Below are 27,906 nucleotides of genomic sequence, written 5' to 3'. Positions count from 1 at the left end.
AAGTGTTATTGCAGGCTTCCCAGGTAAGGAACAGCAGAATGTTTGAAGATTGGCATTGCTTCTGGATACATTTTACTGCTGAAAAATCCCACATTTTTACTTTGCAGACAAAGTAAGCAAGTGCTACAACTGGAAACCATTCTTAGATTAGGAGATCCTGGACTGTAGTTTAAACCAGTTCTTATTTTGTCTTAATTTCTCCATGTCTTGTGTTAGGTAAAATAAAGTCTGTTCCCATTTTGGTATCCTTGTAATACACTGTCACCTAAGAAGTGTCTCTGCTGAGGCAAACAGTAAATCAATGGAGCTCAAGGACAGACAGTATGTGCATTTGGGAGTTTAGTTCTGAGAGGATTCAAACTGAGAAACAGATTTTTGCCCAGGAACTGTGCCAGCATGGGTAGGGAAACCAGGTGGTGGTGCTGGACCCTCAGGAGCAAGACGGTGCTTAACAAGCCCAACGTGCCCCTTTATAAGTGTCCGTCCAGGGCACCTCCGGGAGGGGTCTCCGACATGGCTGTTTATACTGGAATAATACATCAATGTCAACAGTACCTTCCTGTTTTCTGCGACAAAGCAAGATGCGTGAATGAACACGAAGGAGAGCTGCAGCCTCTCCAGCAGGCTCTAGTGGTCAGTACCATACAGACGTTTTGCAGCTTGCAGTTTGAACGGCTGACCGTCCCCCCTGCAGTGCTTGGACTATTGTGCAGGACACATGACAAAATAGCAGTGCTACTGAAAAGCCTATATTTATATAGAAACTACCCCATTCTGCATCTGTCTATAGTATATGCCATTCCTAAAATGAGTATTATTTGTCTCTTTTCTCTCTGTCCTGTGGATAGTATGGTACTCCCCAAATACAGAATTTGTAAATATGTTTTTCTGGCGGCCTCTTCAGGTCTATTGCATTTTATTGTAAGAAAATGTGACCTAAATACAGGCTTTATAAGATCTTCAAACCCATTTGTTAAAAACATTAACACTCTATTTGCTGACTAATATCTGTTTCTCTCTGAGTGCATAGGTGAGGGGGAATGGTTTATATATTTCTAAAAAAATTGCATGTCTCTTTGTGTATTTGATTATTTTGGAGTGCTTGTATTTAAGAAAGTTACTCAAAAAACCTTGTGAACCAAGCATCTAATCAGCTTTTGAGGAACTTTGAGAGTAATACCTTTCAGGCAATGCCTACAGTCAACTTGAGGCTTTTTATTGCTCTGTTTACTCTGTGCTGTTCACATTGATAGGGCTTGTGGATGTGGGCATGGATCACCTGAACGTCTCTATAATTGCGGAAACCATTTAGTTACTGCTTTTATGCCCATTTCACAATGGATATTTCCTGGATGTCCCAAACATGGAGGCACACAAATCCTTTCCTGTTTTACAGTTGGCTGAAATGCCTCTCTTAAGCCTCACTCTCTTGCAACTTCAGGGGATCTGCTGACACCAATAGAAATGCACTGCACTGGCTGTGGAAACCCATGTTTGGAGCTGCAAACCTTTATTTGGCAAAAGATGGGGAGATTATGATTGCAATTGAGATTGCAGTTGAGATAAGTTACCTCATCAGCGTCTTAACTGCTGACAGGTTGCCATGGAAGTGAGTAGCACTGTCAGCAATGGCAATTGATTAACGACGATCCATCCCTGATTTCAGATATACGAATTGGATGGACTAGAATGAGGTTAGGTTTATATGTGTACTCTGCTCTGAATTTAGAGCTTTTTAATTCTGTTTGCTTAGCTGTACCGAACATGGTAGATGATGAAATCGGTTTTAGGATAATTTGAGGGGACAGGGCAGAATCTTGTGCTAGTTCATTGCGAATATAAATAGCTGAGTTAGGAAAAAAATATAGAAAATTTGAGGAATTACTGTTTAGTGAATTCAGGTGTATTGGATGCCCCAAGCAGACATACATAGGTTAGCAGAATGCTGAAGAACAAATGCCTGTTAGCCTGCACGCTGGAAATATAGGTAGGTATCCTGGCAGCCGGCCTAAATTCCTGTGTTTTAACAGTAGTATGAGGTGATTTAAGTCCAGGATTTCAGCTATAGCTTTCTGAGAACACTGCTCATTCACTGCAGTGAATCAATAAATTAGAATGGCTCAGTGTGACTAACATGATAGGGGCACTTTCAGCAATTTTACTGGTTCCTCATAAAATAGAGAGGCTAGTTTAGCGTTCTTGAAGTGTTACAGCTGATCGGCCTAAAAATATGTGAAACAAGGATAAATTCTTAGATTATCTTCTTAGCCATAGTAGAATGCATAACAATTCTCTGTAAATGAAACAGAGGTGGCTTGGTAGTTGATCTAAAAAATGTTTTCATATCACATGTCTTTTGCTCTCCCAAATACAAATCACAGTTCTTCAGTTTTGCCTTTAACTGAAATGCTTAACACCTGAAATAAAGCAAACCTAAGTGAGAAAAGAACTACAGGATGATCTCAAGTACTTTCTTGATCTGCCTCATAAAGATGTTCTGTTGTTATTATGGTGATAAGGATAGGCGTAAGAACCAAAATTGAACAGGTGAGAGACTGGTTCTTGCAAATTTTTTGCAGGGGGAAGGAAGCTATGCCTTGGATGACTGTGAGTGATAATTTGAGAGGTTTTTTTTCAGACATGTTGCAATTTTGTGACATGCGTTGGTGAACAAAAGCTATTTGTGGTTGAAATGAGAGAAGGATGAAAGGGAAGTTGTTAGGAATTGCATGAAGTACAATAGGTGACATCACAGCATTGTAAATTCATGCAGAAGTAATAGCCAAGAAACTGAAACCAAAGTTTTGAGAAGGTACTTCAGTAGGGCTGACCCAGCTTTCTCCAAAATCAATCTTTCAGTTAATTTGAGGGGAGCTGGGTCAAGTCTAGTTGAACTCCATTTCTTTTCCCAGACAATGAAAGGCTGAGATGAGGCTTCCTAACAGCAGAAAAATATTACATGGGCTATCAGAAGAATGAAATCACAGGATGTTTAAAACCTTTTAAGAAAGACATTGAAAGTGAGTGGTAATGATCCCAGTTTTCCAGAGAGATGATAAACAGTCTAGGAACCCAAGGGACTCCTTCCTGTGCTGCCTGCTGGCTTTTCTGGAGAAAGGTCAACAAAAATACTTAATACACTAGTGCTGTGTTATTTTACAAAGGCAAACAAATGTATTTTTTTCCTGAAGTAAAATATAAATGTCTTACACATATCTAAGATGTCACTCTTGTACTGTGAGGTAAAACCAAGCAAGGATTGTGGTTTACTCTTTTCCATATGGATGGAAAGCCATAGACATTATTGGCATTTCTAGTGATGGGATGAATTTATCCCATTAGTTTTAATGCAGGCAAGGTTAGAGCTGAGCCAAAGTACTGTAGATTAGCATGACAGAAGCATTAAACTTGTTTGCAGAGCAGCAAAGGTGTAGTGAATGAAATGCCTTTTACTTAATCTGCAACCCAGAGGCACTCCTGGATGAGGAGGGGTCAGCTAGTGATCTTTAGCTGATGACACTTGTGTTTTTGTTTGTTTGTTTGTTTTTCTGTCTTCAGATATCTCAGCTTATGACAGAGACTAGTCGAGAGGGCCTGACTGAAGCCGCATTGAACCGTTACAATGCAGATAAACCCTCCTTGTACAGCTTCCCTGCTTCCCAGAGCACATATGTTGCCAGTGAAGTATCCACAGGCACCTCGGTGGCAGCATCATTTTTTGCCAGGTAAGAGAGATTTCTCAGATTTTCCTTTTCTAGAAACATAATTTCTTTCAAAGAGGATGATTCTGTAGTGAAGAAGTGGGGCTGACAGATTACAGCACACATGTCAAATCGTGGCTATAGATAAGAGATCTATCACAGAACTTGCAGAAATTACCATGAAAGTGTTGTTTAATTCACCTGTACGCATTTGTCTGCAAGATGAGGGTGATACTTCTACCTTCTGCTGTAAAATAGCTCTAATTCTTGATTTGGGTTAAATTGTGATTGTGCTCCCAGAATACTACCTGGTGTAGTGACATTTTTTGGAGGGGTGTATCCCTGAATGAGAAAGGCCGATCCAAGTAATTTTCTGAGACAGGCAATTAATTGTAGAGCTAACTGGAGGTGGATAATTCTGTTTAGCAGACAATCTTCAGGCTTCTTTATTGAATTTTTTTTCCATCTCGGGAAATTATCAAGATTTCCACTTTCAGACTGAAAAGTTAAGGTTTCTGATTTCAGTTTCTGTCCCTGCCATGCTATTGAATTGACTTGAGGGTCTAAACTCAGCCTTGGAACACCCATTCTGTTGAATATTCAGCCAATGTTTCAAAAAATCTTGAGATAGTTTCATTTAAAAATCTTGTGGCTAACTTTTATTAATTTGTTAGTAAAAATGGTTTGTTAAATGGGCATAGCTGCTAATAATCAACAACGGAAATATTTTTCTGTGCAGAAATATGCTTTTTGCAAAACATAATCTTTTTAGCGCACTTGAATCCTTATGTAACTGAAGAAGTTGAAATAATCCTTGTCTTTATATGCTTTTCAATAATTAGAGGATTGACTTGTGAAGAGTTGTGGAAATAATGGAATAGTAAGAGAATAAGCTACTTTTACAGCACTTCCAAGCCAATCTAGTGAGAGGTCTGAATTTCAAAACAGGGAGTGAACTTTTGAGTGAATGGCTCAGGCATATGCAGGTTAACTTCCTATCCTTTAGAGAGCCAGCTATTAGTAGCTCCACATTATTATTTTTTTTTTTAAAGTTAAATAGAAAACTTACCAAGTGTTGGACTCCGTAAATCTGGAAAGAAGATTTTCCTCTCCTATTTTTCCTCACAAACGTGATGACTGCATATCTCAATCAGTATCACACAACAAGTGAATTGTGTAAGAGGATAAAGAATAGAAGACCCAGTGAACATTGTTTGGGGCAGCTCTGCTGTTTTTTCTTCACAGATTCGATGCTGCAATAGCAAATGTGAATGATGACAGTGGTCTTGACTTGCTGCCCTTTTCTGTTTAACAGCAGGCAGTTTAAATTAAAATTGCTGAATGTACCCATATGGTATTATCCAACCACAGTGCAGATTGGGATTAGCACATATTTTAGGACGAATTGATTTATGAAGATGGCTTAACTCACTTGTTCTTCATTGTTTCACTGTTTTATGCTGAGAGAATTCATTTGCTCTTAATATATTCTGCTGAGATGTAGGAAACTAATTAAATTTACTTGAAATCCCTAGTGTAAATCACAGCATTTTAAGTAGAACTCTGTTAGTTTCTAGCTGATGGTGTGAATTCTTTGGTATGCTTGGCCCAGCAGAGATCTCATGTTTAAACTGTACCTAGCAAGACAAAAATGCCTGGTTTAGTTTGGGCTATTGCATAATTAGATTAGTGTCATTTATATAAATTCTGAACTTCAAGTTATATCATCTGCTGATAGTTTGAGCAGCAAATCCCAGTCAGTAGTTCACTGCTTGAGCTTTTAACAAGAGAATCCACAACTTGTTCTCAAAATGTGCAGATCTCATTATTTTTTTTTTTACACCTTATATGTCTATTTGCATTTTTGTAAAGTTGGGGTAAGAAGTGTAAGAACCCACATGTAGCTGTACTATGAAATACGAAGGTGGTGGTTGTCAAACTCATTAACATGGGGTGCTGTTTACAATATAAAGCAGTCACTCGTACCAGGAACATGAATTCTAACCTTTTGCTTTTTCTGATTGTGAGTGGCACATGGGCTAGTGACTACCAGCTATGCCTGTTTGTTTTTTGAACAAAAAACCACTTGTGTCACATACGATGTTTTCATGATCGGTAAGTAAGAAATTATTACACAGCCAGGGAAATTTGAAAATGTGAAGCTGAAGTCGGAAGTAAAAGAGTAGAAAATATTCTTTTGAAATTTGAATAATGACCCACAGTATTTCACTCAAAGTTCCCTAACAAGCAAAACAAACCTTGGATGAGGTTCAGATATAAAAGTCATCCATCATCAGGAAAAAACACAATTAAGTAAAATGGTATAGTATGGAGGAAATGACAAAGTATCCATGGGAATTTTTGCTTGTAATTACTTGAGAAACATCAGGAATGGAATACTGAGAACTCATAATTTTTCTGTTCTCAGGTACTACTAGTCCAACAGTGATACTTGAGTGGTCTACAACTAGCATTAAGCCATGGAGAAGTGTTTGGAGGCCACAGACTCAATCTTTTGAAAAGCCAGGAGGCTTATCAGTTGTCTCAATACTTGTTAAGTTTCTTGATTTATAGCTGACAGAGTTCCAAGCCAGGTAAAAGGGCTGCAACTTTTGTGAGTTGTCATTTGTTGGGATATTGTTTCAAGAGAACTTATGATATGTCAGGATTCCCATGGGACAGTATGTGAATGTTTTAAAGAAACAAACATTGAAAACTGTCCAGAGTGCTCTGCTGGTAGGCTTATGAATATTAGGTGATACAGGTATGAATCATAACATTCTAACGGTGATTCTGACACAGAAACTGAATTAAATTGATTGCACTTTTAATGACAAGCACCAAATTTGCCTTTCTGTTCAAGGCTATCCCTCATTTTTGTCTCAGATATCCTCCAATCCATGTTAATTTAGCATCATCTTGCTTCTTACTAGTACACATTTGTGATGAAAGTAATTGATTTAGTGAATGTGAGATAATGGTAAGATTTTTTACATAAAAAGAATAACTTGCACAACATTTTAGGATTTTTACGTGAATTAACTTTTGCCTCTAGTTTGGATCTTTGTCATAAGAACTGCTGCATTTTTGGGCCATTGCAGTCTGACGTGTACTTGCCTTGTGTCTTCCAAGCACAGTGTAGGAGCATGTCACCTCCAGTTAAGGGAGAAGTGCCGATGCTGCCAAAGAACTGAGGGAAGGACCTTCTGTTGCTTGTCTCCCTGGTGTCTCTGTGAAGCTCTGGCAGGTCAAGGAGCATTGTACTGAACCTTGTTCCTACCTGTGCTGGTTTCTACATGGAGAAAACTTCTGGGTCTCTGACTTCAGCTTTGGCCTGACTACTCCACAAATAAACCTACCCTTCTGAATAAAACTCTGTTGTGACTGGGCTGTAGAGTTTCAATAGTTTCTCAAAGGGTGATAGCATGGTGCAGGAACTAGAAGTCAAAACTGGACCAGAGCCTTTCAGTTGTCCTTACAATATCTAAAGGTTCCTTGTTTGCCCTGTCGCAGTGAGCTTGATTTCTTGGAGAGGAAAAACTTTTATTGCATCAGGACAAAGGAGAAATATAAAAGCCCGTTTCACTTTGGACTTTAAAAACGGTAAAAATTTTTGAGAAGGAGATTTTTAAATGATAGTCTTGAAAGTTGTTTTCTGTGCTGGTCAGGAAGTGTAACAGTGTGTCCTGAACAAAAGCTTGACTCAGTCTGAAATCAGATATAGTCATATTTGGATTAATTGAGCTTAATGGGAATATAGATAATCTTGAAAGTAGCCTGAAAAATCTGTTCTAGGGATCATTTTCCATGTCTTTATATGGCTTAAACACTAAGCAGGACCACACAGTGCTACTGTTGTAGATGTAGCAAGGCATGTTTTTCAAATGAAATGCATAAATATACAGATTTTTTTAAAAATCTTATTTTGAGATAAAATAAGAGTAGAAAATCTTAGCTTCATGTGTAACTGACATGTAGCCACTCAGCATGGGATAAGCTCTAGTTACAGTTACCTCCATTCTTGGAAAATCTGCTGATGACCCTTGCCACATTCATTCTGCATCCCTGTGTGGTTTGGCAGCTGGGGGAGGAGGAAGTGAGGCAGTGCCTTACTGTCAAGGAGTGTTGTGAATGTTGCATTCAAAACACTGCTGAATGCTCCTCAGATTTCCCGTCCACTCCTGAGAATACTTTTTGAATCTTTTTAAGAATTCTTATTTCCATTGCATGAACTACAAAGCTTATATGAAGACACAATATTTATGGGACCCTCTTATTAAAGGCACTGTGCTGTTTTGATGACTTAGCACTCTAGAGACCATGGCATCTCATGCCTCGCTGTTTTTTGCACACACATGCTAAACTATCAGCTTACCACACAACATTTGTTGTTCGCTGTTTTTCCTTATAGATGCAATATTATGTGACTTTTATTGAAACTTAAGGTAAGGAGCTAGTCTGCACAGTCTTTCTGCTTATGGGGAAAATTTTTAAAACCCAAAAGCTTAGAATCCGGGAACACCAGGGTTTTTCCTTAAAGACTGTGCTGTTTTAGTTTAATCATACCATTTTAAGGTCCTGCCTTGAATTTTTTGGAGGTCTGGGGGTAGCTCACAAAAGAGAACTTTCCCTGGCATTGCAACAGAGGGTTTGTCAGAACATGCACAGTAAAATCAGGTAAGAAACAGGGGCAGCAGCTAGTAGAGAAGGAAATGGGCTGGAGTGGGTATTCCTGTACCAGAATCCAGTTTTGGCTTGGGAATCTCCATGGGAGAAACATTTGATTTGTGCCAGTAATGCAGCTGCAACTGGTGTAGCTGAAGTGTTACACTAGCAGATGGGGAGCCAGGTCAGGAATCTCCTCTTGATACTCCTGTAACTTGTGCAGGTGCACAGCAGGCTCTGCAGCCACACCCAGGGCATTGGTGCTGCAGAGGCCTCAGAGGCCCCTCCGGAAAGAGCCTCTGTGCATCGTCAGAGTGCGAAAGCTGCTTGTCCCATGCTCCCTGCCTTTTTGAAGAAAGTTCAGTTGAAGTTTTGAATGTTTTTAAACGGTCTGAACTGCAGGTGACTCAGATCAGAAAAAAGAAAAATGAGGGAGACTGTGGGGCCTCTCCAGAGGGCTACGGGCGAGCTAGGTACTGAGGATAAGGAGAAGGCTGAAGTACTCAATGACTTTTTCGCTTCGGTCTTCACTGGTAACCACTTGAGCCACGCCACCCAAGTCACAAAGGGCACTGTCTGGGCCTGAGAGAGTGAAGAACCACCCAGAGTAGGAGCAGATCAAGTCCGGGAACACCTAGAGAATCTGAAAGTGCACAAGTCTATGGGACCTGATGAAATACATCCACGGGTCCTGAAGGAACTGGTGGCTGAAGTTGCTAGGCTACTAGCCATCATATTTGAGAAGTCATGGCAGTCTGGCAAAGTTCCCACAGATTGGATGCCATTTTTAAAAAGGGAAGCAAAGAAAACTCGGGGAACTACAGGCCAGTCAGCCTCACCTCTGTGCCAGGTAAAATCACGGAACAGATCCTCCTGGCACCTGTACTAAGGCACATAAAAAGTAATTAGGTGATTTGTGACAGCCAATATGGCTTCACTAAGGGCAAATTGTGCCTGACTAATTTGGTGGTCTTCTATGACAGAGTTACAGCTCTGGTAGATATGGGAAGGGCAGCTGATGTTATCTACCTAGACATGTGCAAGGCATTTGACACGGTCCCACATGACATTCTTCTCTCTAACATGGAAAGACGTGGACTTGATGGGTGGACCACTTGGTGGATAAGTAACTGGCTAGAAGGTCGCACTCAAAGAGTTGTGATTAACGGCTCCAAGTCCAGGTGGAGACCAGTGACAAGTGGGGTTCCTCAGGGGTCTGTTCTGGGCCCAGTGCTGTTTAACATCTTTGTCGGTGACATGGATGGTGGCACTGAGTGCACACTCAGCAAGTTTGCCAATGACACTAAGCTGTGTGGCGCGGTGAACTTGCTTGAAGGAAGGGATGCCATCCAGAGGGACCTTGACAGGCTCGAGCAATGGGCCAATGCAAACTGCATGAGGTTCAACAAGTCAAAGTGCAGGGTCCTGTATCAGGGTTGGGCCAAACCCAGGCACAAGTACAAACTGGGTAGAGAGTGGCTTGAGAGTAGCCTGAAGAGAAGGACTTGGGGATGTTGATTGACAAGAGGCTCAACATGAGCCAGTAGTGTGCTCATGCAGCCCTGAAGGCCAACTGTATCCTGGGATGCATCAAGAGCAATGTGGCCAGCAGATCAAGAGGTGATTCTCCCCCTTTACTCTGCTCTTGTGAGACCCCACCTCAAATACTGCGTCCAATTCTGGTGTCCCCACCATAATAGGGACATAGATCTGTTGGAATGAGTCCAGAGGAGGGCCACAAAGATGATCTGGGAGCTGGAGCATCTCTGCTATGAGGATAGGCTGAGGGCACTGGGATTGTTCAGCCTGGAGAAGAGAAGACTCCGGGGAGAGCTTATAGCTGCCTTCCAATACCTGAAGGGAACCTGCAGGAAGGCTGGTGAGGGACTTTTTACAAGAGTGTCCAGCAACAGGACAAGAGGAAATGGTTTTAAACTGAAGAAGCGTGGGTTTAGATTAGATTTTAGGAAGAAGTTCTTCAGTACGAAGGTGGTGAGACTGTGGAATAGATTGCCCAGAGAGGCTGTGGATGCCCCCTCCCTGGAGGTGTTCAAGGCCAGGTTAGATGAGGCCTTGAACAACCTGGTCTAGTTGAGAGGTGCCCCTGCCCATGGCAGGGAGGTTGGATTAGATGATATCTAGGGTCCCTTCCAACCTAAGCCATTCTGTGATTCTATGACAGTGTTTCTTCACGTTGAAGGGTGGTGAACCTAGCTAATCTTTCAAGCCAGTGGTTCCTTGGTTTGGTGTCAAATAGTGGTGACCTCAACATCCCTAAGAGAAAACTATTTTCTGAGACCTAGGTGAAAACATGTTTTTGTTTCTTGCTGTCTAAACTATGCAGAACCTAGCAGGATTTTCTTTCATTAGCTGAACAAACTAAATTTAACAGTTAAGTTGTGGCCATTCTCTCAGACATTTTGAAGAACTATGTATTAACAACTCTGATCAGAACTTCTACTCTTTCCCCTCATCCTCATTATATACTGCATAAGAAATAGGTAAAAAGAAGAAAGTTAAGATAGAAGGTCCATAGACTGTCTCTCAATAGGAATGCTGGCAGCAAGTTTTAAAATATCTGTAAATCATTTTCACAAATATTTCTACCTTCAAAGCCTGTCTTTGGGCTGACTAGTCAGGAAATTTCAATCACAATGATCTCAGTCAACCTGAAAGACCATGAAACCAATATTTTAAATCAGCATCTAGGTTTGAGTGCACATCTTCAGGGGCTGATTTTTCATACTTGCTCTACATCCATCAAATGTAGGAGATCTGTGTTCATAGTCACTGCTTTTCTGTGCTCCCTCTTGCTGTGAGAGCTCTAACAGGCTGTTTCTACTTCCTGTTAGTGGTGTTATTTCACATGTATAACATAAATGCCAATCAGAAGGGAAACTTGGCTCTCTTGAAGCCAAAGGCAGCTGGCAGTTGGGGCATAAACAATATTATTTTTCTGTGGTTCAGTGTAAACAAAATAAAAATGTCCTGGTGGGAAATACTGTGTGAGCTACATCCAAGAATAGTCAGTGCCTAGTAGTGGAGGCAATGATCTGATTTGCCATAAAAAAAAAAAGGACTTCAGTGCCACATCTGGATGGGGGAAAGCAAAGGTATTTGAATGATCTCTAATTTTGAATGGTAGTTCTGTCTTTAGTCCCAATGATTTCCAGTGATATTATTTTGTGTGGTGTTTTTTTTTTTCTCAAGCTGACACATTCCTTATGGCACTTTTGTTTGAATCTGTTTGTATCTTTTGATTACAAAAAAGTTTAACAACAAGATTCCAGACCACGGCAATTTCTAACAGGAAGTGTGTAGGGTATGTGTCTGAAACTATGGTGTCTGAATCTTTGTATACTTGTATACTGCCATTATTTAAACAAAAAGTTAAGAAAACGTATTTACTTTTAGATCTGGTTTGGAAATCTAGTTGTGATATGTTTAATTTGGCATTGAGCTGTAAACGGAAATAATTTGAACCTTCATACCACTTAGATCCACTATATGTTGGCTGCAGATTAATAGCTTTCATTTGCTGCTTAAAATACAGACAATGGACCTTGATTTTTTAAAAGGATTTTGAGAGTGATCCATGGAGCTGCAAAAAGAAATAAGATGAAATTAGCCTTAGATTATCGTAGAATACTATACATGCAGGGGTGTGCCATCTGCTTAACCTCAAAGCACATAACTGATAAAAAGAATGTAAATCCTCCTGATGTTCCTAGTATCAAAGTAATCCACTTCAGATGCAGAGAGGCATTTACCTTTAGTTAACAAATAGAGTTTTCATGTTTTAAAATAATTATTTAGAACAATCTAAAGTAAAAGATTACTATCTAGGAACAATTTATTGACTGTTGAACAGATAAATTAAAAATCCAGTCCACAAAATGTATGTTACTTTGTTATGTCTGTATTGAAATATGCTACACCTGCTTCTGTGCACTGCATGAAGTGAGTGTTTTCTGATCTGCAGTTGCCCCACATGTATGGTGTGTTTTGTATTGATGGTAACGGCAATCATTGAATAATGTAATTACTGAAATGGTCATCAAGATTTGGAATTTCTTGTGTAACTAGCCTTTCACACTCTTGAGAAATATTGGTAATTTTTGAAGCAAAGTTCTCTTTTCCTCCCTTTTTCTTTGGAAAGTTTTGAAACGTTATGTTGTATCTCTGACGCGGTCCCCAGTTCCATCTTAAGAATATCTGGTTCTGAAAAGCAAAGGATACATACCATGAAAGCTTTTCTGCTTAGGAGATTATTTTAAAATGGATGTCTTGTCACCTAAGTATAATTAATTAATTAATTATATTAATTGTGTCTAATATATATTGCCTGAGAAACAGAATCTTGGAGTTTTTCTGACTCCTGTAAGAATCTGTAGTGTTAATTACGACTTTTTGTTTCTGTACATGTGTGAGAGCTTTGCATCATATTCATTTTTACTTTATGTACACGCATTTGTGAACTTGTGTGTAAAATTCATTTGCCCTATTAATTTTTATATAATCAGTTATGTTCAATTTTTAAATAAAAAAATTAATCTGAGAATACAAAACATTTATATGTACTTTTCCCTCTTGTTTTTTCTGTCTACTTATTTTCTCAAGCATAACTGCATGAAAATTTATAGTAACCGATGACTCCATTATCTAGTAAGCAAACAGTGTCCATCTCTCTCAGATCCTAGAGTCGATAACTGATTATATTACAATGAAAAGGGCCAGTAATACAAACACCTGGTTAATGTACTTCATGCAATGTACGTGCTTTGTAGAAGCTCTAAGTGTTATGTAGCCTCTGTTGGGACAGAAGGAGGTAACAGAGAGACTTCTTGTCTTCAGTAGGTAGCAATGGCCTTTGAGGTTTCTGAGATATTACCTTAGCTTAAAGTTTGTTTTCTCTATTTGTACCTCACTGATTACTGCTATTACAGATAAGAAGCTTTAGACCTGTAAATGACTGTGCTGGCCCCATTCTTGCTGTGACTCTCGTGTCTTAGATGTTGTATACTGATAAATGCTTTGCGTTGCTGCGAAGAATATTGGATGCTGATGATACAGCACTGAGGCACTGATTATTTTAGTGGTTTACTAAGGAAGGAAGCAATTTTTTGTGGATTTGTATTCCTAATTCTTCTAGGTGATTCCAAGCATTCAGTACAATAGTACCTAGGTGTATGGAAGCTGAACTCCTGCTGCTCTCCATCCACTGTGCTAAAACAAAGGTAACTTCCTTTCCACTTCCCACCACATCTTGTGGTTTCCTGCAGGTTTCAATGGATTACAAAGGGGGCAGGCTAACTAAGGATAGGTTTGGCCTTCTGATTTCTAAGATGGCTTTTGGGGTGCCAGAGTACTTGCTGCATGAATACCTGCTACCCGCTGTTTAGGAAAACTTAAAAGGATCTGAGGCTATGTCCTTCCTTCGACAGCGCCTTTCCCTGTATCTCACGTGAACATTGAGGAAAAATTGCTAGCAACATATGCAGTAATACCTCAGCACCTGTTACCAAAGACTTCTAGTGTTTAATCTTCCCTGTTACTCTTTGGGCAGTGGAAATAAAAATGGTCAGCATTAATCTTCTGGCTTCTAGTATAGTTGTGACTGCTAACTGTAGTATAGGCAACCTCATGTTGATTTACTGTTTTGCATATTTCTTGCTTCCCTTAAACCTTGACATAAGAGTTCTGATTTATAGTGTCTCCGTCTTGGCTGGTGGAGAGAGAAAGATGAATTGATGTAGTTGCACTCTCTATAGCAGAAAATGATATGCACCAGTTGTTTTTCCTCTCTGTTTTTAACACCATCAAACTAACCTTCACTCAAAGAGATCATAAATCCATAGTAACAAGACTTTTTCCTAAACACCTGGAAGTTCAGAGCGGCAAACTTTTTGTTCTGATTACTGATTTCCTGTTACAAGAAGTACTGTTACAGTGCTGCCCCAGCAGCCTTGAAATTCCAGCTGTGATTTACCCTGTCTGTAGAGGTCTCCCCTGCCTGCTCAGAGAGTCAGTGTTTTTTTTAACCTTGAGAGCAATCTATTAAACAGCTGAAGGGCTTTTTCTTACAATTACCAATGAATACAGACCATCTTAGTTTTCCTCGCTCATAGAATAAAAACTCAACAAGAAAACGGTTTGATATTTTGAAGTATTTGTTTATTGGCAAATAATTTAACATTAGGTAGACAACTGCCAGTTGGGCTTGTATATATGCATCGTTGTGATGTGGTTATAAAATATAACACCACAGTACACCTGTATGTGTGACCAAGTGGATTGCAGCAAACAGATTTAGAACATCACCTTTTTGTTCAGCTACAAATGGAAGCTTCTGTCCATTGGCAGATTTCAGTCAAACTGTTGGTTTGATCTCTTCTGAGTAACTCCCGGGTGGATTTCAGGATTACATGCATGCATTGCATGCAGGAAAAGGGGCTCCAGAGCTTTCTACCACACACCTTGATTTGACACTACTAGTTGCTTTTCAGGAGACAGACCTGTTAGAGGATAAAACAAGAAAATAATGTACACATTCAGGAAATTAGTAATTACAGGAGTATTGCAGCTAGCAGAGACAATTTTCCCTGTAAATGCATTTCTTGAGATTTCATGACTTTGGGATGTAGCTTTATTTTCCGTATGATTGAGGCATTCTAGAGGCTTTTTCCTCAAGTGTATTTTCTGTTTAATAAAGAATTGGCAGTTGACCGTTTCTTCAGTCAAAGTGTTGACAGAGTCTGCATCTTCTATTCAGCTGTCTATTTTCAGGAAATCAATACAGACTTAATTTCTTTAAGATCTCTATTTTTCTGGTTAAAATTTGTCAATGTATTCAAATGTCCTTTTAGGTTATAGTCAGAGAGATTCTCATAGATTGTATATTAGTCATCCTCATTTCTTTGAATAACCAGGCTAAAAACTGCTGCTGATAACTAGTGATGCAATCTTTGGTTTTATTATTCCAACAGTCATGAGAGAAAGGAACCAAGCTAATTACTCTGTTGTGAGAATTGCAGCAATAATCTCTATGAATCTAAGAAAAAATGCTGAATAAGTGAAAACTGGAAAGCTAGGCAAAGTCAGAAAAGACAATATTAGTAGAAATTATTTCTGTTTCTTTTCTGAATACCTCTTTGTGTGCAAATACAGGGAGAAATCAGTCAGCTTTCATTAGAAAGGAAAAAGTGCATAGAAATAAATAGACAGCATTTTGTCTTTTGTTCAAAATTTATCTGTAAGCAAACTGAGTTACTAACCTGTCCAGGATGGAGCATAGCAACACTGTATGAAAATTCTGCTTTTGCTTTCTATTAGTGAAAGAGAAGCAAATTAATGTGACTCTAAGATTTCTTGTTGCAATAGCTAGTCCTTTTCTGGCTCTCCTCTTCCACTATGTTCATCCCTTCCCACAGCATCATCAATTTTTTATTAAGACAGAACTATTTTAATTCAGCTATGTGATGTTACGGAAGTATTTGACTGGTTGTGGAAGGTGAAAGGCATCCGAGTTATGTCCAGCTATGAATTTCTAAAATGTGCAAGATAGCACTGTTTAGAGATTCCCAAGGGCCTCATGGCCTTTAGTTCAGGTCAGTTAACTAGCCTTGGACTTCCTGTTTGAACCTTGCTTATTTTGATTTATTTTGGTTGTCTCCACAGGGCACTACACAATAGGGTGTATGCTCCAAAGCTGGCATTTCTGTCAGCCCCAGCTATTACCTGTCATGAGTGAGACACAAACCATCATGAGATAAAGCAAAAGATAATTTCTTGGATCTTTGAGTTGTAAGAGCCTTTAGGTTTCACATTCTCAGATTCTTGGTTGGTTTTTTTTTTTTCCTTTCTGCTTGCATGAAGGTCAGAAGTGAACCTGCATAATGAAAGCTGAGAAAAATAATCCTGTGATTCCACGAATTGGAGAGATGTTTTGTATTATGGAACTCATAAAATGACATTGAGAACTGATAGGAATACGTATATCTTCTGAATCAAGTTATGCATGGGAATGGGACTAGAAGGAAGGAAAACAAAATAAAACTCTGAAAAGGAAATAGAAGTATTTCACTAAGTCGTGAAATTCTGGGAGCGCCAGTGATCTAATATGCCACTTTAAGGGTTTAGTGGAACAATCCAGGTCTCCAGGAATGATACTGGAAATGACATTGATGCAGGGCAAACAGGACAATGCCTGCGATCAGATACAATTAGAAAAAAAAAAAGTATTAAAATACTGCTAATGAGTTCAGAATTATGGAAAACAGGTGTTGGTCATACAGGCTTGAAATATTTTTCCTGAGGTGATTAAATGTTCAATTAATAAAGTACAACTAATACAATACAATTTATGTGGATTTCACTGAGCTATTTGGTTAACACCCTGTGAATTCTTGATTAATACTTTATAACAACACGAAACAAATTTTCAATGCATTAAATAGACCAAACTAGATGAAATTTTGTATTATGTTAAATGACTCTGCTCCTATTGGGATTCTGTAGAGATACAGTGTGCCATAGGTCACCAACTGGAAAAATAGTGTTAAACCTTTCAGGTGGTGGTGGGGAGGTTGTTAGTAACATTACATTGCTTAGTCATCTGGGCCAACAATAGGTGTTACATTGGTGTCAAATGCAATATCATGAATCCAATAGTAAAGAACGTAGACCATGCTTGCAATATAGGGGCCTATGTACTGAGAAGCGCTTATTGGAAAGGATTTGTGTGCCATGGTTAATCAGTTGCACATGAGCCCACAGTGGGACACTGGCCAGGAGGGCTGATGCAACTCTTGAATATCTGTAAGAGTAAGAACATGTGAAGAGAGACTGCGAAGTTACTTTAACTTTGCATTAGGAATGGAGATGGCCACTGCTAGAATACTCTGTCTAGTTCTGATGTCCACAGTCAAGAAAGATGCTGAAAAAATGGAGGAGCCTGGGAAGAGACACTAAGATGACTAAAAGTTTGGAAAATATGCCTTCCAACAGCTTGACTTTAGTTTATCAGATTCAGAGAGAGATGTGTTGACAGTGTGCAGGGAACAGAAACGTGATACTGGAGAACACCAGTTTAGCAGACAAAAGCGTGTCGAGATGTAATGGTAGGAAGCTGAATCTAGACAAACTCTGAATTGTAATGAAATGTGCACGTTTAGGAAAGGGCAATGACCTGCTGAAATGAACAAGAGTAGGAAAGAGTTCTCTTTTAGTGTCTGTTTTTTTTAAATTAAAATTGATATTTGAACAAAAAAGGCTGGAGTTAACCACAGTTTGGGGGCTTTAAGAGATTTAATGTAGGGAAGATCCATTGCTTTTGCTATGCAGGAGGCTACATTAGAGAGTCATAATAGTCTCACTTAATCCGGGAAGACATACTCACTTGTGTGTGAAGGTGCAGCAACAAGGAGTAGTATTTCTGCTCCTCCTGACAGCAAAGCTATAACAAAGCACAAGAAAAAACTGCCATGAAGAAAGGAGTAAACTATTAATTTTCTTAGTTTAGCTAGGAGTGATTAACAGGTAAGTCTTTTAATTGATGTGGGTTTTTTAGATGAACATCAGAAATTTTGTAGTGGTTTTTTTTTGTTGTTTTGTGGTTTGTTTGGTGGGGTTTTTTTGGTGTTTTTTTTTTTTTTTTTAAACTGCCAGTGTCGGGAATCTTCATTTTTGTCCTTTTATGCAAGGAATCTTTTCCATAACTTCTCTGGGCACATACCTGCTTTAATGGTGCATTGTTTTCCTCTTCTTTTGAGATTCCATCCATTTCTTGTCTGTTTCAGAAAGTACATCAGTACATATGATTAAAAAAAAAAAGCCTTCCTAAAGTTATAAATGCTTTACTTCCTTTGCCTCTTGGGTTAAGGATGTCAGTCAGCAAAAGTGATGGATGTTCATTGCTCATGCAAGTAGATCAGTAAGAATTGTATGAGTGGGAAAAGAGCATCCTATTATTTTGACATATAAATTAAGAGGAGAATTTAGCAGCTGAAGCTGAAATGAAAACCATATTGTATCTGAACGCAAAGGCTTTGGGGCAAATGTCTGTGCTTTAAAATTACTGAATTGATGAAATCAATGCAGAAAAAACCCAACCAAAACCCAACAAACGAATAACAACCAACCAAAAAAAAAAAAATCCCAGCTGTTCTATTTGGTGGCTCATAAAATCTGAATAAAGTCCTTCAAGGGCTTATTTTATAGGGAGAGACTATTTTTTGTATGTGTAGTTATGGTAGCATCTGGCTCCCATCTCTGGGAATTCAGAGGATCCACAGGCACCGACATGCTGTCTGCTGCAGAGCTCTACAACGCAGATAAATGCTTCAGACAAGTGCGCAGTACATAATGTAATTGTCTGCAAGCTGGAAAGATGTTGGGGTTTGCTGGGAGGAGGCAAACTCTGAATCAGTAAAGTTCAATTAACATAAGCAATAGGAGCAGCCCTTGCACAACATTTCCTTTGTTCACCTGTGAAGAGTGGACTGATAAGCTAGCAACACCTGAGTCAATAGGATTAATCAGTCAGAGAAGGTAAGCAAAGCATACCTAAGGCAAGAGGAGTCGATGTGTTTTCAGAGAGGCTATATCCTTAACAGAGGGTTCAAACAACGGGTTCTGTAAATTAATTGTCAATAAATTTGAGCAGGAAACATAGTGCCTTTTATGAATAATCACACTGGATTTAGTAATTGTTGAATGACAAAGAATTTATCTCAGTTATTTCTGGCTCATCATGCCTTATTCTTTCTATAAACAGAATTTGTGTGTAAAAATTAGTCACGTTGTTATGTGAAATTATATTACATCATGGTAAGAGTTTGCTACACATCATTGACATCTGGTATCACAGAAAGCAAAATCTTCAGGATGTCTTGAACTTGGGCGCAGACAGAACTGATTTTTTTGGCTTATATTGTGCTTAGCATGTTGTTTTTGCTTAACGAGTGGTATGATAGAGCAAATAGAGAGGATGTAAAAATTTTGCTTCTCTGATGGCCGGAGACAGACTCAACCTCAATAAGACCCAAAACCAAAATACATTTGAGTACAACTCTGTGCTTGAATGAGGCTTACTTTCATGCCAGGACACCTGCTTATGCGCATCTATATGCAGAACAGGTGATAGCAGATATCTTTTATGCCTCAGGGAAAACCACCATTGTACTGTGTGAATGTGCCTGACTTTTATAGAGTAACCTAGAGGTTAGTGCATTTCTCCAGGAAACTGGAGAACTGGGTTCTGGGCATCCCTGAACATAAAAAAAGTAAAAAATATCAGCTGATGTAACCCAAGGGAATGTATTTAATAATAGGCAAGGATAGGATAGGTCCTTGCTCCAAGACAGCTGAGGGTGCTCCACTGTGCAGGGAGGAAAGTGGGATCCACAGGGCCACTGGCAGCGAGTGAGAAGGGAGCAAACCCTTCCCTAGACCTGCAGAGCAGGGCTGGGCAGGCACTGTAGCTGCAGTTCTCTTCCTTCAGCAGCCACATCCAAAAGAAAAGAGAGGTACCAGCCTTTATGTGTGACTTTGTGACTCTACCTAGAAAGAAATCTAGGGCTGTGACTCCCTTTTCCACACAGGTGCCTAGTTCTGTGCCACAGAAGTGCTGTGGTCTAGGAAAGAGACGTTATTTCAGAAATGTCTCTTTTTCAGCACTTCCTATGGGTCAGCTTATATGTTTGCAACATGCCAAGCTGGAGTGATGTTGAGCCAAGTGCCTCAATCTTCCTATACTCTGTGTACAGAAATTAGGTACCTAATGGAAGTTTTTGACTTTCCCATTAATAGAGTTGCTAAGAAATTGCCATGCCTAAGGATGGCATGGTTCTAGGCTGAAGTTTATACCTTAATCTGAAGAGTACGTTCAGACTAAAGATTTCAGGTTTAATTTGCAATAAAAATAACAAGTACATTGTGAATACAAGAACCATATATTCCTAGAATAAAAAATTAAATATTGCTGAAGAGACCAGGTTTCCATGAGCACTGAGATGTGAATGATTCAGGAGCCTAGGACCCATTTTCAAAATTTATTGAAGTGCTTACGAGCCTAAGTAACAGTGACTACCACTGGAATCTAGATTCCTACACATCTGAGTAACTTCTGAAATTGTACCTGTGAAGTGACTACAACTTTTTCAGGACGTCCGGGAGGCAGATTTTATAGCTGTGTTTTGATTCAGATTTTTCTCTCTTTCTGCTATAAAGCACTATTCTTGAATTTTTAAAATTATGTTTATATTTAATTCCTAACAAATAACTACACTTCAACCCCCAACACATTATAGAATATGTTAGCTCCAAGGGACAATATTCTAAATGAAAACAGATCCTTTTTTTTTCATGCCAGCTCTTTGTTTAGTGATATGACAATTGCACACACATATCCCAGATGTTCATGGAAACAAAATTCCTCTTTAATCTACTACAGAATCTGATTCTATCCCTTACTGGCTTTGTATTTGTCAAACCCATGAATGTTTGAAGCCTTATACTCAAATACACTACAGTAGTATTTCGCATGCCTCTTAAAATCTAATGTTTGTAAAATCACAGAATAATTCAGATTGGAAGAAATGCCTGGAGGTCATCTAGTACAACTCCCTGCTCAGAGCATGTCCAGTTACATCAGGTTGCTCAGAGCCATGTCTCATGGAGCTTTGAATATCTCTGGATGGAGTTTCTCCAACTTCTGAGTCTTGGTTCCAGTGACTGGCCACACTTATAGTGGAAAAAAATTTTCTTTATTTATAATTTGAATTGCCCATGTTGCAATTTGTGTCTTTTGCCTCTCCTTCTGTCCCTGCACATCTCCAAGAGTGAGTCTGGCCCTATCTTCTCTAAACCCTCTCATCAGTTGTAGACAGCACTAACAGCTTCCCTTCACCTACACAAGGCTAAGTAAATCCAGTTGTCTCACTGTCTCCTCACACGTTACATGCTCCAGCCCCTGACCATCCTGGATGTTCATCTCAGTGGACAAAGAGATCAATTGCCTCTTTGGAGAGAGGATCTGGGAGATACACCTTCAGTGAGATACTGTCCTAGAAATATGAACTGCTTATGTAGGAAGTCTGACTATTGTACAATTTAGCTTTTGCTGAAACTGGTCTTAGAGATCATACTCAAAATCTGAACTTTAAGATTTAGGTTTTAATCTCTGACACTGACGATGCTTTCCATTGCTTTTACCTGAGCAACACATAGTCAGGAGAGACTGAACTGATTATGTATTTGGCAAGATGATGTGTGATTTCACATTTTAGATGTAGAAGTTTCCTATAGCTAATGTTTTCTCTGCTCTTCTCATAATGAATATGGGTAATACCGTGGAATACCCATGGTGGTTCATTTGTAGTTGCTTTGCAAAGTCTTTGGCTAGGAGCCAAACAGCATTGACAGCCTGAGCCTCTATTTCATATACTCAGGAACTCTTAAATATTGATATTTCATGGAAAAAGCCATCATTGTGGGCTGTGCCGATTTGGGCACCAGATGTTTGTGGAGGCTGCAAAAGGATTTTTCCTTGGAGAGCTTTTTTGTGTGGGCTGCTGCTGTGGGTCAAGGGGAATGAAGGCTCAGACAATGCCAAGGTCTTATCAGCTTCTTCAGGGCTGCGAGGCTCCCCGTGGCGGGTTGTTAGGGCAGGGCTGGGCAGCCAGGGCCTGTCCCACCACCCAGCCAGGAGCAGCTGGGGGCACCAAGGCATTGGGGTCCTCCCTGGGGACAGGCTTAGGCCAGGCTGGGATGTGGGCCCACGGGAAGGCCCAACTCAGTGAGGCCCATGGCAGGACGGGGCTGTGGAGACCTGGAGACTGGCCCTGCTGTGGTGTCACTGGGGCAGGGACTGATGGCCCTGGGGTCTGACGTGGGGTCCTGGGCTGTGGGCAGGTTGGGGGAGCTCCAAGGGGGCTGGACAGGACCTGTAAGGCCTGTGGATGCCCTCAAGACTCTAACAGATCTAGAGGTGGGGCTGGGGTTAGGAGAAAGACAAAGCCCGGACCTGGGGTGGGTGTGAGGCTGGAAAGGGGGTGCGAAACAACAGTGCAAGCTGTGAAAAAGTTTCTCCCCTGTGAGCTTGTTCATGTGGGCAATGGCACTGGGGGAGCTAAAGTTTAGCCAAGGCCTAAGATTAGGGTCAGAAGGCAAAAGTCCAGAGCTGCATCTGGCGTGGGGCTGAAAAGTGACTGCAAAATCACAGAGCAGTCTGCAAAAAGACTCCTCCCTCAGTGATTTGCAGAGAAATTTGGCTGAGGATCTGATTAATACAGGAGAGGGGAGGAATTGCTGCATTGCCTGCAAAAATTACCAGACTGTAAGAATCCATCAGGTTCTCAGAGCACATCCCAGACCTGTGCCTGTAGCATGAGAAATAGGCCGATCATTAGACCTGTCCGAAATATGATTTTTGTTGGACTGCTCAGTTTGTTCAGCACTCTTTATTTTTACACGGTAACTAGTTTAATTTCAGACTTCTTTGGCTCCCACTGTGGAGGTTTAGCAGAGATCAATATGGGAGTGACAGTCATCTCCGTGAACCTTACTGCACTGGCAATTAACTAGTACCTCCCTAATCTTCTTATTGCTTCAGCTACTAGTGAAAGGTGGAATAGAGAAGAGTCAGGAGATTCAGCCCAGGCACAACTCATTTTGCACACAAGACATGGAAAACCAGCAGCAAGTGCTAATTATGGCTTTTAAGTTGAGCATTTCCTCTTTATGTGTCTGCTTGCAAACAGCAAATTCCCTCCACACCCACATAGTTGGAGACATGAAGATGATACCAGAGCATGCAAATACATACTTGTCTATAAATTGGCTTCAGACTTCCCTCTTTAGTATGGGTATCAGAACAGGAGATTGTTTAGCTTGCTCAGTGAGTCTCTCTTGACTATCTGGATCTGCCTAGTTTTATGCAACAACTTCTGTCCTGGCAAGCACAGGAAAATAAATGCAAACTGGTACAGCACTCACACAGTGTCCCTGTTCACTCTCAATTCTCTTCCTTACTTTGAGGAGGCTGCTGCCTTCTGGCACTTGCTTTTATATCTTTATGGGCTCACAAGTCTTTAGACAGTATCCCACCTTGCACTGGAATTTTATCCTGGGCAATAGTGGGGATAATGTTATTATTTAGAATTTCTCCATGAAGGGAAAAATTCTTCTTCTCTTTATTCAGTCTCTTGCTTCAAAGTTGATGTTGCAGCACCTGGTAAGCTGTACTCATGCCCATGAGACCTGTATGGCACCATCTCCTCCCTATGCCCTTGTTTCTCAGGAATAAGCGAAGGAACTCAGAGTGCTCCCACCAGGCCTCTGGTCTGGATGCCAACACATAGGGTTGAGACATCTGGAGAGATGGTCTGCTGGGCTAGGGAGAGCTACCTGGCTTGGCAGTCAGGTGAATCAGAAGAGGAGCTGTGCTCAGCTGTGCAAGGACTAGAGTCTGGTATCCTGTAATGCATGTATTCTCTGGAAATGTGCAGTTGATGTTCTGATTCTCGCTCCCTTCCCACCAGGGAGGATACAGCTCTTGAGAAATTGTAGTCTTCTGACCATGATATTCCTTGTATTTTACCAAAAAATCTGATGGAAGAACAAAGCATGGTCAAGTAAAGGAGAGCTTTAAAAATCCTTAGAAGCAAACAGAGGATGTGGTATTGTGTTCCCCTACATAAGCTAGGTCTTGGGGATTCAAGGGCAAAAGATCTCTTTAGCCTCCAGCTCCTTCCTCTGTGCTTTGATAGGCAGAGAATGGGGTTTTTTCTTTGGTGCTTCTGCACCACTCTCAGTACATTGACTTGAAATTCATAGTGTTCCTAGTGATGTGGCCATCAGCATTTCATTAGAGCTGAACAAAGATATCTAACAGTTTGATCTTAGCTGATTCATATGATATTCCCATTACATAACTCTTCCTGCTCTGAAAAGATTTCCCACCTCTGAAGGTTTCCTATGACCTGTGGGGATTCTTCAACCTTTTTTGGTTCCCACAACTCATCTTACTATTTGCTCCTGCTCTTCTGTTACCATTCCTTGTCTCCTTCTCCATCGGTATTTGCTTTCATATGGCTCTTGGATCATTAACTACTTTAGGACACTAGGAATCAATTTTTTCCCTGTAATCCAGTTAAGAAATTCCTATCCCTCATCTTCCCTGGATGCTTATTCTTGACCTGGTTTAGCTCTGTACCTTCTCTTTGTGCTGGTGAAACTGGGCTGGCCCAGCATGCTACAGTATTGAATGACCAACTTTAAGAATAGCCCTCCAGCAACATTAAGTTTTTTTTTAAACCTGAATCATCCAGTGATTTTATTTGCAGCACTGTACTACAAATGCTTTTTTCAGCACAGCTGAAAGGGCCAAGAAGTTGTGGTGGGGGCTAAAATGAGAATTTTGTAGGAAAGAATAAGGTGTGTTATCTCTAACTCCATCCTGAGTTACACTGTTGCCCCTTCTCAAGCATGAAGATGGAGAGGTACCACATGCCAAAACACGTATTATTTCACAAAAAACCCACAAACATTTTGGTGTGTAGTAAACATAAATGCTGCTTGTTTAAGTACTGATGTGTAATGAAAAAATCACGTGGTTGTCAAGTTGTTCATGCAAGCTGCACCAGAAAGGATGTTAGGCAATTGCCTACCTCCAGTTTAAGATTCAGATTTGTCTAGATCACGAAGAAACTGAGTTTTGAAACACATGATACCTGATTATTTGTATATCTGTACAGAAAAGCTGCCTTGGCTCTTTTTGTTCAAAAGAATTTGTAAACCAGCGTAAAAAATGAGAGCTTGAGAACTGGTGCTTTCATTCATACGTGAATTCTCATGGGCTTGGTAAAATTTAAGGTTTCAATATGTGCAAATTATAATTAGCAAACAAGTCTCTAAATGATGGCTGATGAGAGAGGAGTGAGCTAGTTTTTATTATAAAAGCTTTCATGGAGCTTATTGAATTAGTCATAAATTGTATACATGTCAAATGCTGAGTTTTTTGCTTCATCAGTCAAGACATTGTTACCCTGACTGCTGCTAAAAAACCAGTATTGTAAATAATTCCTGTGATATGCCGGTATATGTTACCTCCCATGCTAGGAGGTGTTCAGAGTGGCACTGAGTGCTCTATGGGATCAATTTTCCTACTGTTTAGCACCAGAAATTAGTCTTTTCCTTCTTTCTGAATTTTTTTTTTTTTTCCCCTTCTGATTTTTTTTTTCTTTTTCCCCTCCTCCCCAGATTCAGTAGGGTTATACCTAGCAACAGCAAAGCCTGCTAAAAATGGTAGAGATGACCATGTATATGGCAACGGAGTCCTTCAGGTCAAATTGTGCATGCGCTCAATATTTTGGTGGAGTTTTTTCTGCAGGAACAGCAATGCAGGTTGGGCCCATGAATCCTCAGGACATCAGTGTACTTCAGGCATTCTGCAGGCTCATGGGGATTCACCCCCCCCTTGCCTTGATGAGGGATGCTTACCTATTCCTTGCCTGCTGTGAGAGGCTGCTCACTCCTGTTTTGCATTTTCCCCCCTGCTCTGTCCACCCAACACCTGTTTCTTCAAGAAACTCTCTGCTCTGCCAGGTGGGTTTGAGTTGCTTTGTCAGGACTGAACAGTGAACTTAAAGGTAGGCAGTGTTTGGTTTTCACCCAGCTTCTAGAATGCAGTTCTTTGCTGATTTTTCCAAACTTCTCTACCATTTGGAAAGCACACTGTTGCTCATGGAGATCCAGTTTTGCACCCTGTAAAACAGAGCAGCATATTAAAATGAATAAAGATTAATTAACAAACAATTAAAAGTAGGCAATATAATTAATGCCAATCAACATGAATTTATGGAAGATAGCTCTTGTCAAAATGACTTGTAATCTCATCAAAAAGAAATAACAAGTAGAGTTCATTAAACATAATTGCATTGGCGTGAAATTTGGTAGTTGAGGACTCTAAAGTCTACTGGGTGTGTAAAGAGAGGCAATGGCTAGGAAATAAAGGCTCAGAGTTGAAATGAGGTCTCTACTACAAGGACAGTTAAACATTGCAGATTGAAGACTGGTAAAAGCTTATTAGTGATAATTTCTTTAAATGTGCAATGCAGATCTGTGGCCTATTATGTAAGAGAGCAACCATGGTGATCATGATGCTCTTTTCTGAGTGTATAAACCAGCAGATCTCAAAACGGGAAGGTGCTGAATGTAGGCTGGGGGGTGGGTGAGAGAATGGTGGGTGCATCTGGCAGAAGCAGCAAGGAAGTTGTAACTGTGAGTCAAGGATGGGGCCAGGAGAAAGAGCTGAGCTGAGCAGCTCTGCACTCTGAGGAACAGTGGAGCTGTGTCTGTGCTTTTCAGTGAACAGGCATTTATGTTAAAATCTATGGAATATTCAGTTTGCAAAAATGTTTTTTCTAAATGTCTCTTAATTGCACAAATTCTCAGTTGTGAAATTGTGGATCTCGCTCTTCCATCTATTGTCATGATGCACAGTGTTTGATACTTGACTTGATTTTTTTTTTTCTTTTTGGGTGATGCTTTTTGTATAGAAAGTTTCTGCTGAACATGAACAAGGGACATACCAGTTGCACTAAAAAATAGAAAAAAAATCATATATCTGAGTATTTGGTTACTGATGCTTTTTATTGACATTAAATAGTACCTTCTACCACTAATGCACCATTTAAGTCTGTGGAAAGTCGTTCATCTGAATAAGACATGGTATTCAAACTTCATCACTTTGAGAACAGCTACAAGAAGTGTTTTGCCTTAGGATAAATTGGGTGAAAATGAGCTTGGGACAGCTATAAAGATTCCTTTAGGGCACAATTCCTTCCTTTCTATGCCCTTATTCTAGGTCAGATTGAGAAGCTTGTAATTTACTTCTGACTAACTTCTAACATCAAGTTTTAATATCCCTTAAGCATTTCAGTTGCAGTGACTAACACAAAGGGGATAAGTAGTCATGGAAAGAATCCCTTTCTTCCACCTTCCTGTCTAGTCCTTGCCTACCTGGTCTGGTGCAAAACGGTCAGTTCTGATGAACATTACACACACACACACACACACACACATATATATATATATAAATTTTTTTTAAAAAAAGCTTTCCCAACGGAAGAAGTCTCCTGCACTGAATCCTGACTTTGCATCAGTGTGAAGCTAGTTATATGATCTGCCAAGAACAAACACAGCATAATTGGTCTCCACTGACTGGGAACTATACAAATTACAGACTGTCTTAGTGTAGCAAGAGGACTCTGAAACATAAACTGTAACGTTTAAAAATGCAAATTGATATGCTTGCTGCATTGTTTTGTTTGATGTGATTGCCTTTTACTAAAATGTTCTGAGAAAGGGGAGTCAGCTGGGTGAGCTCTCCACTATGCATTCTGTCTTTTAGCAACCTCATCACCTCAGTGCCACATCTCTCAGGATGATGGGAGGATATTTTTCATTCATTTTTCTCCCCTACTGTGATGATAAATATAGCTTCTATTTACCTCTAACGTAAGCAACTTCATTCAAATGT

General features: G+C 40.0%; 1 protein-coding gene across 1 annotated transcript in view; it reads left to right on the top strand.

The window, feature by feature from the left end:
- KIF26B (kinesin family member 26B) overlaps positions 1-27,906 on the top strand; it is a 302,324-nt gene that overhangs the window by 122,370 nt on the left and 152,048 nt on the right. Inside the window, exon 4 of the mRNA XM_086460935.1 lies at positions 3,559-3,725. Within this exon, the coding sequence (XP_086317061.1) occupies positions 3,559-3,725 (167 nt within the window). The remainder of the gene's footprint in view (positions 1-3,558; positions 3,726-27,906) is intronic.

Source organism: Leptosomus discolor, chromosome 2 (assembly GCF_034619465.1).
Source record: "Leptosomus discolor isolate bLepDis1 chromosome 2, bLepDis1.hap2, whole genome shotgun sequence".
Lineage (NCBI taxonomy): Eukaryota > Metazoa > Chordata > Aves > Leptosomiformes > Leptosomidae > Leptosomus > Leptosomus discolor.
The sequence above is the reverse complement of the archived record's forward strand: the minus strand, read 5'-3'. Positions and strand labels throughout refer to the sequence as shown.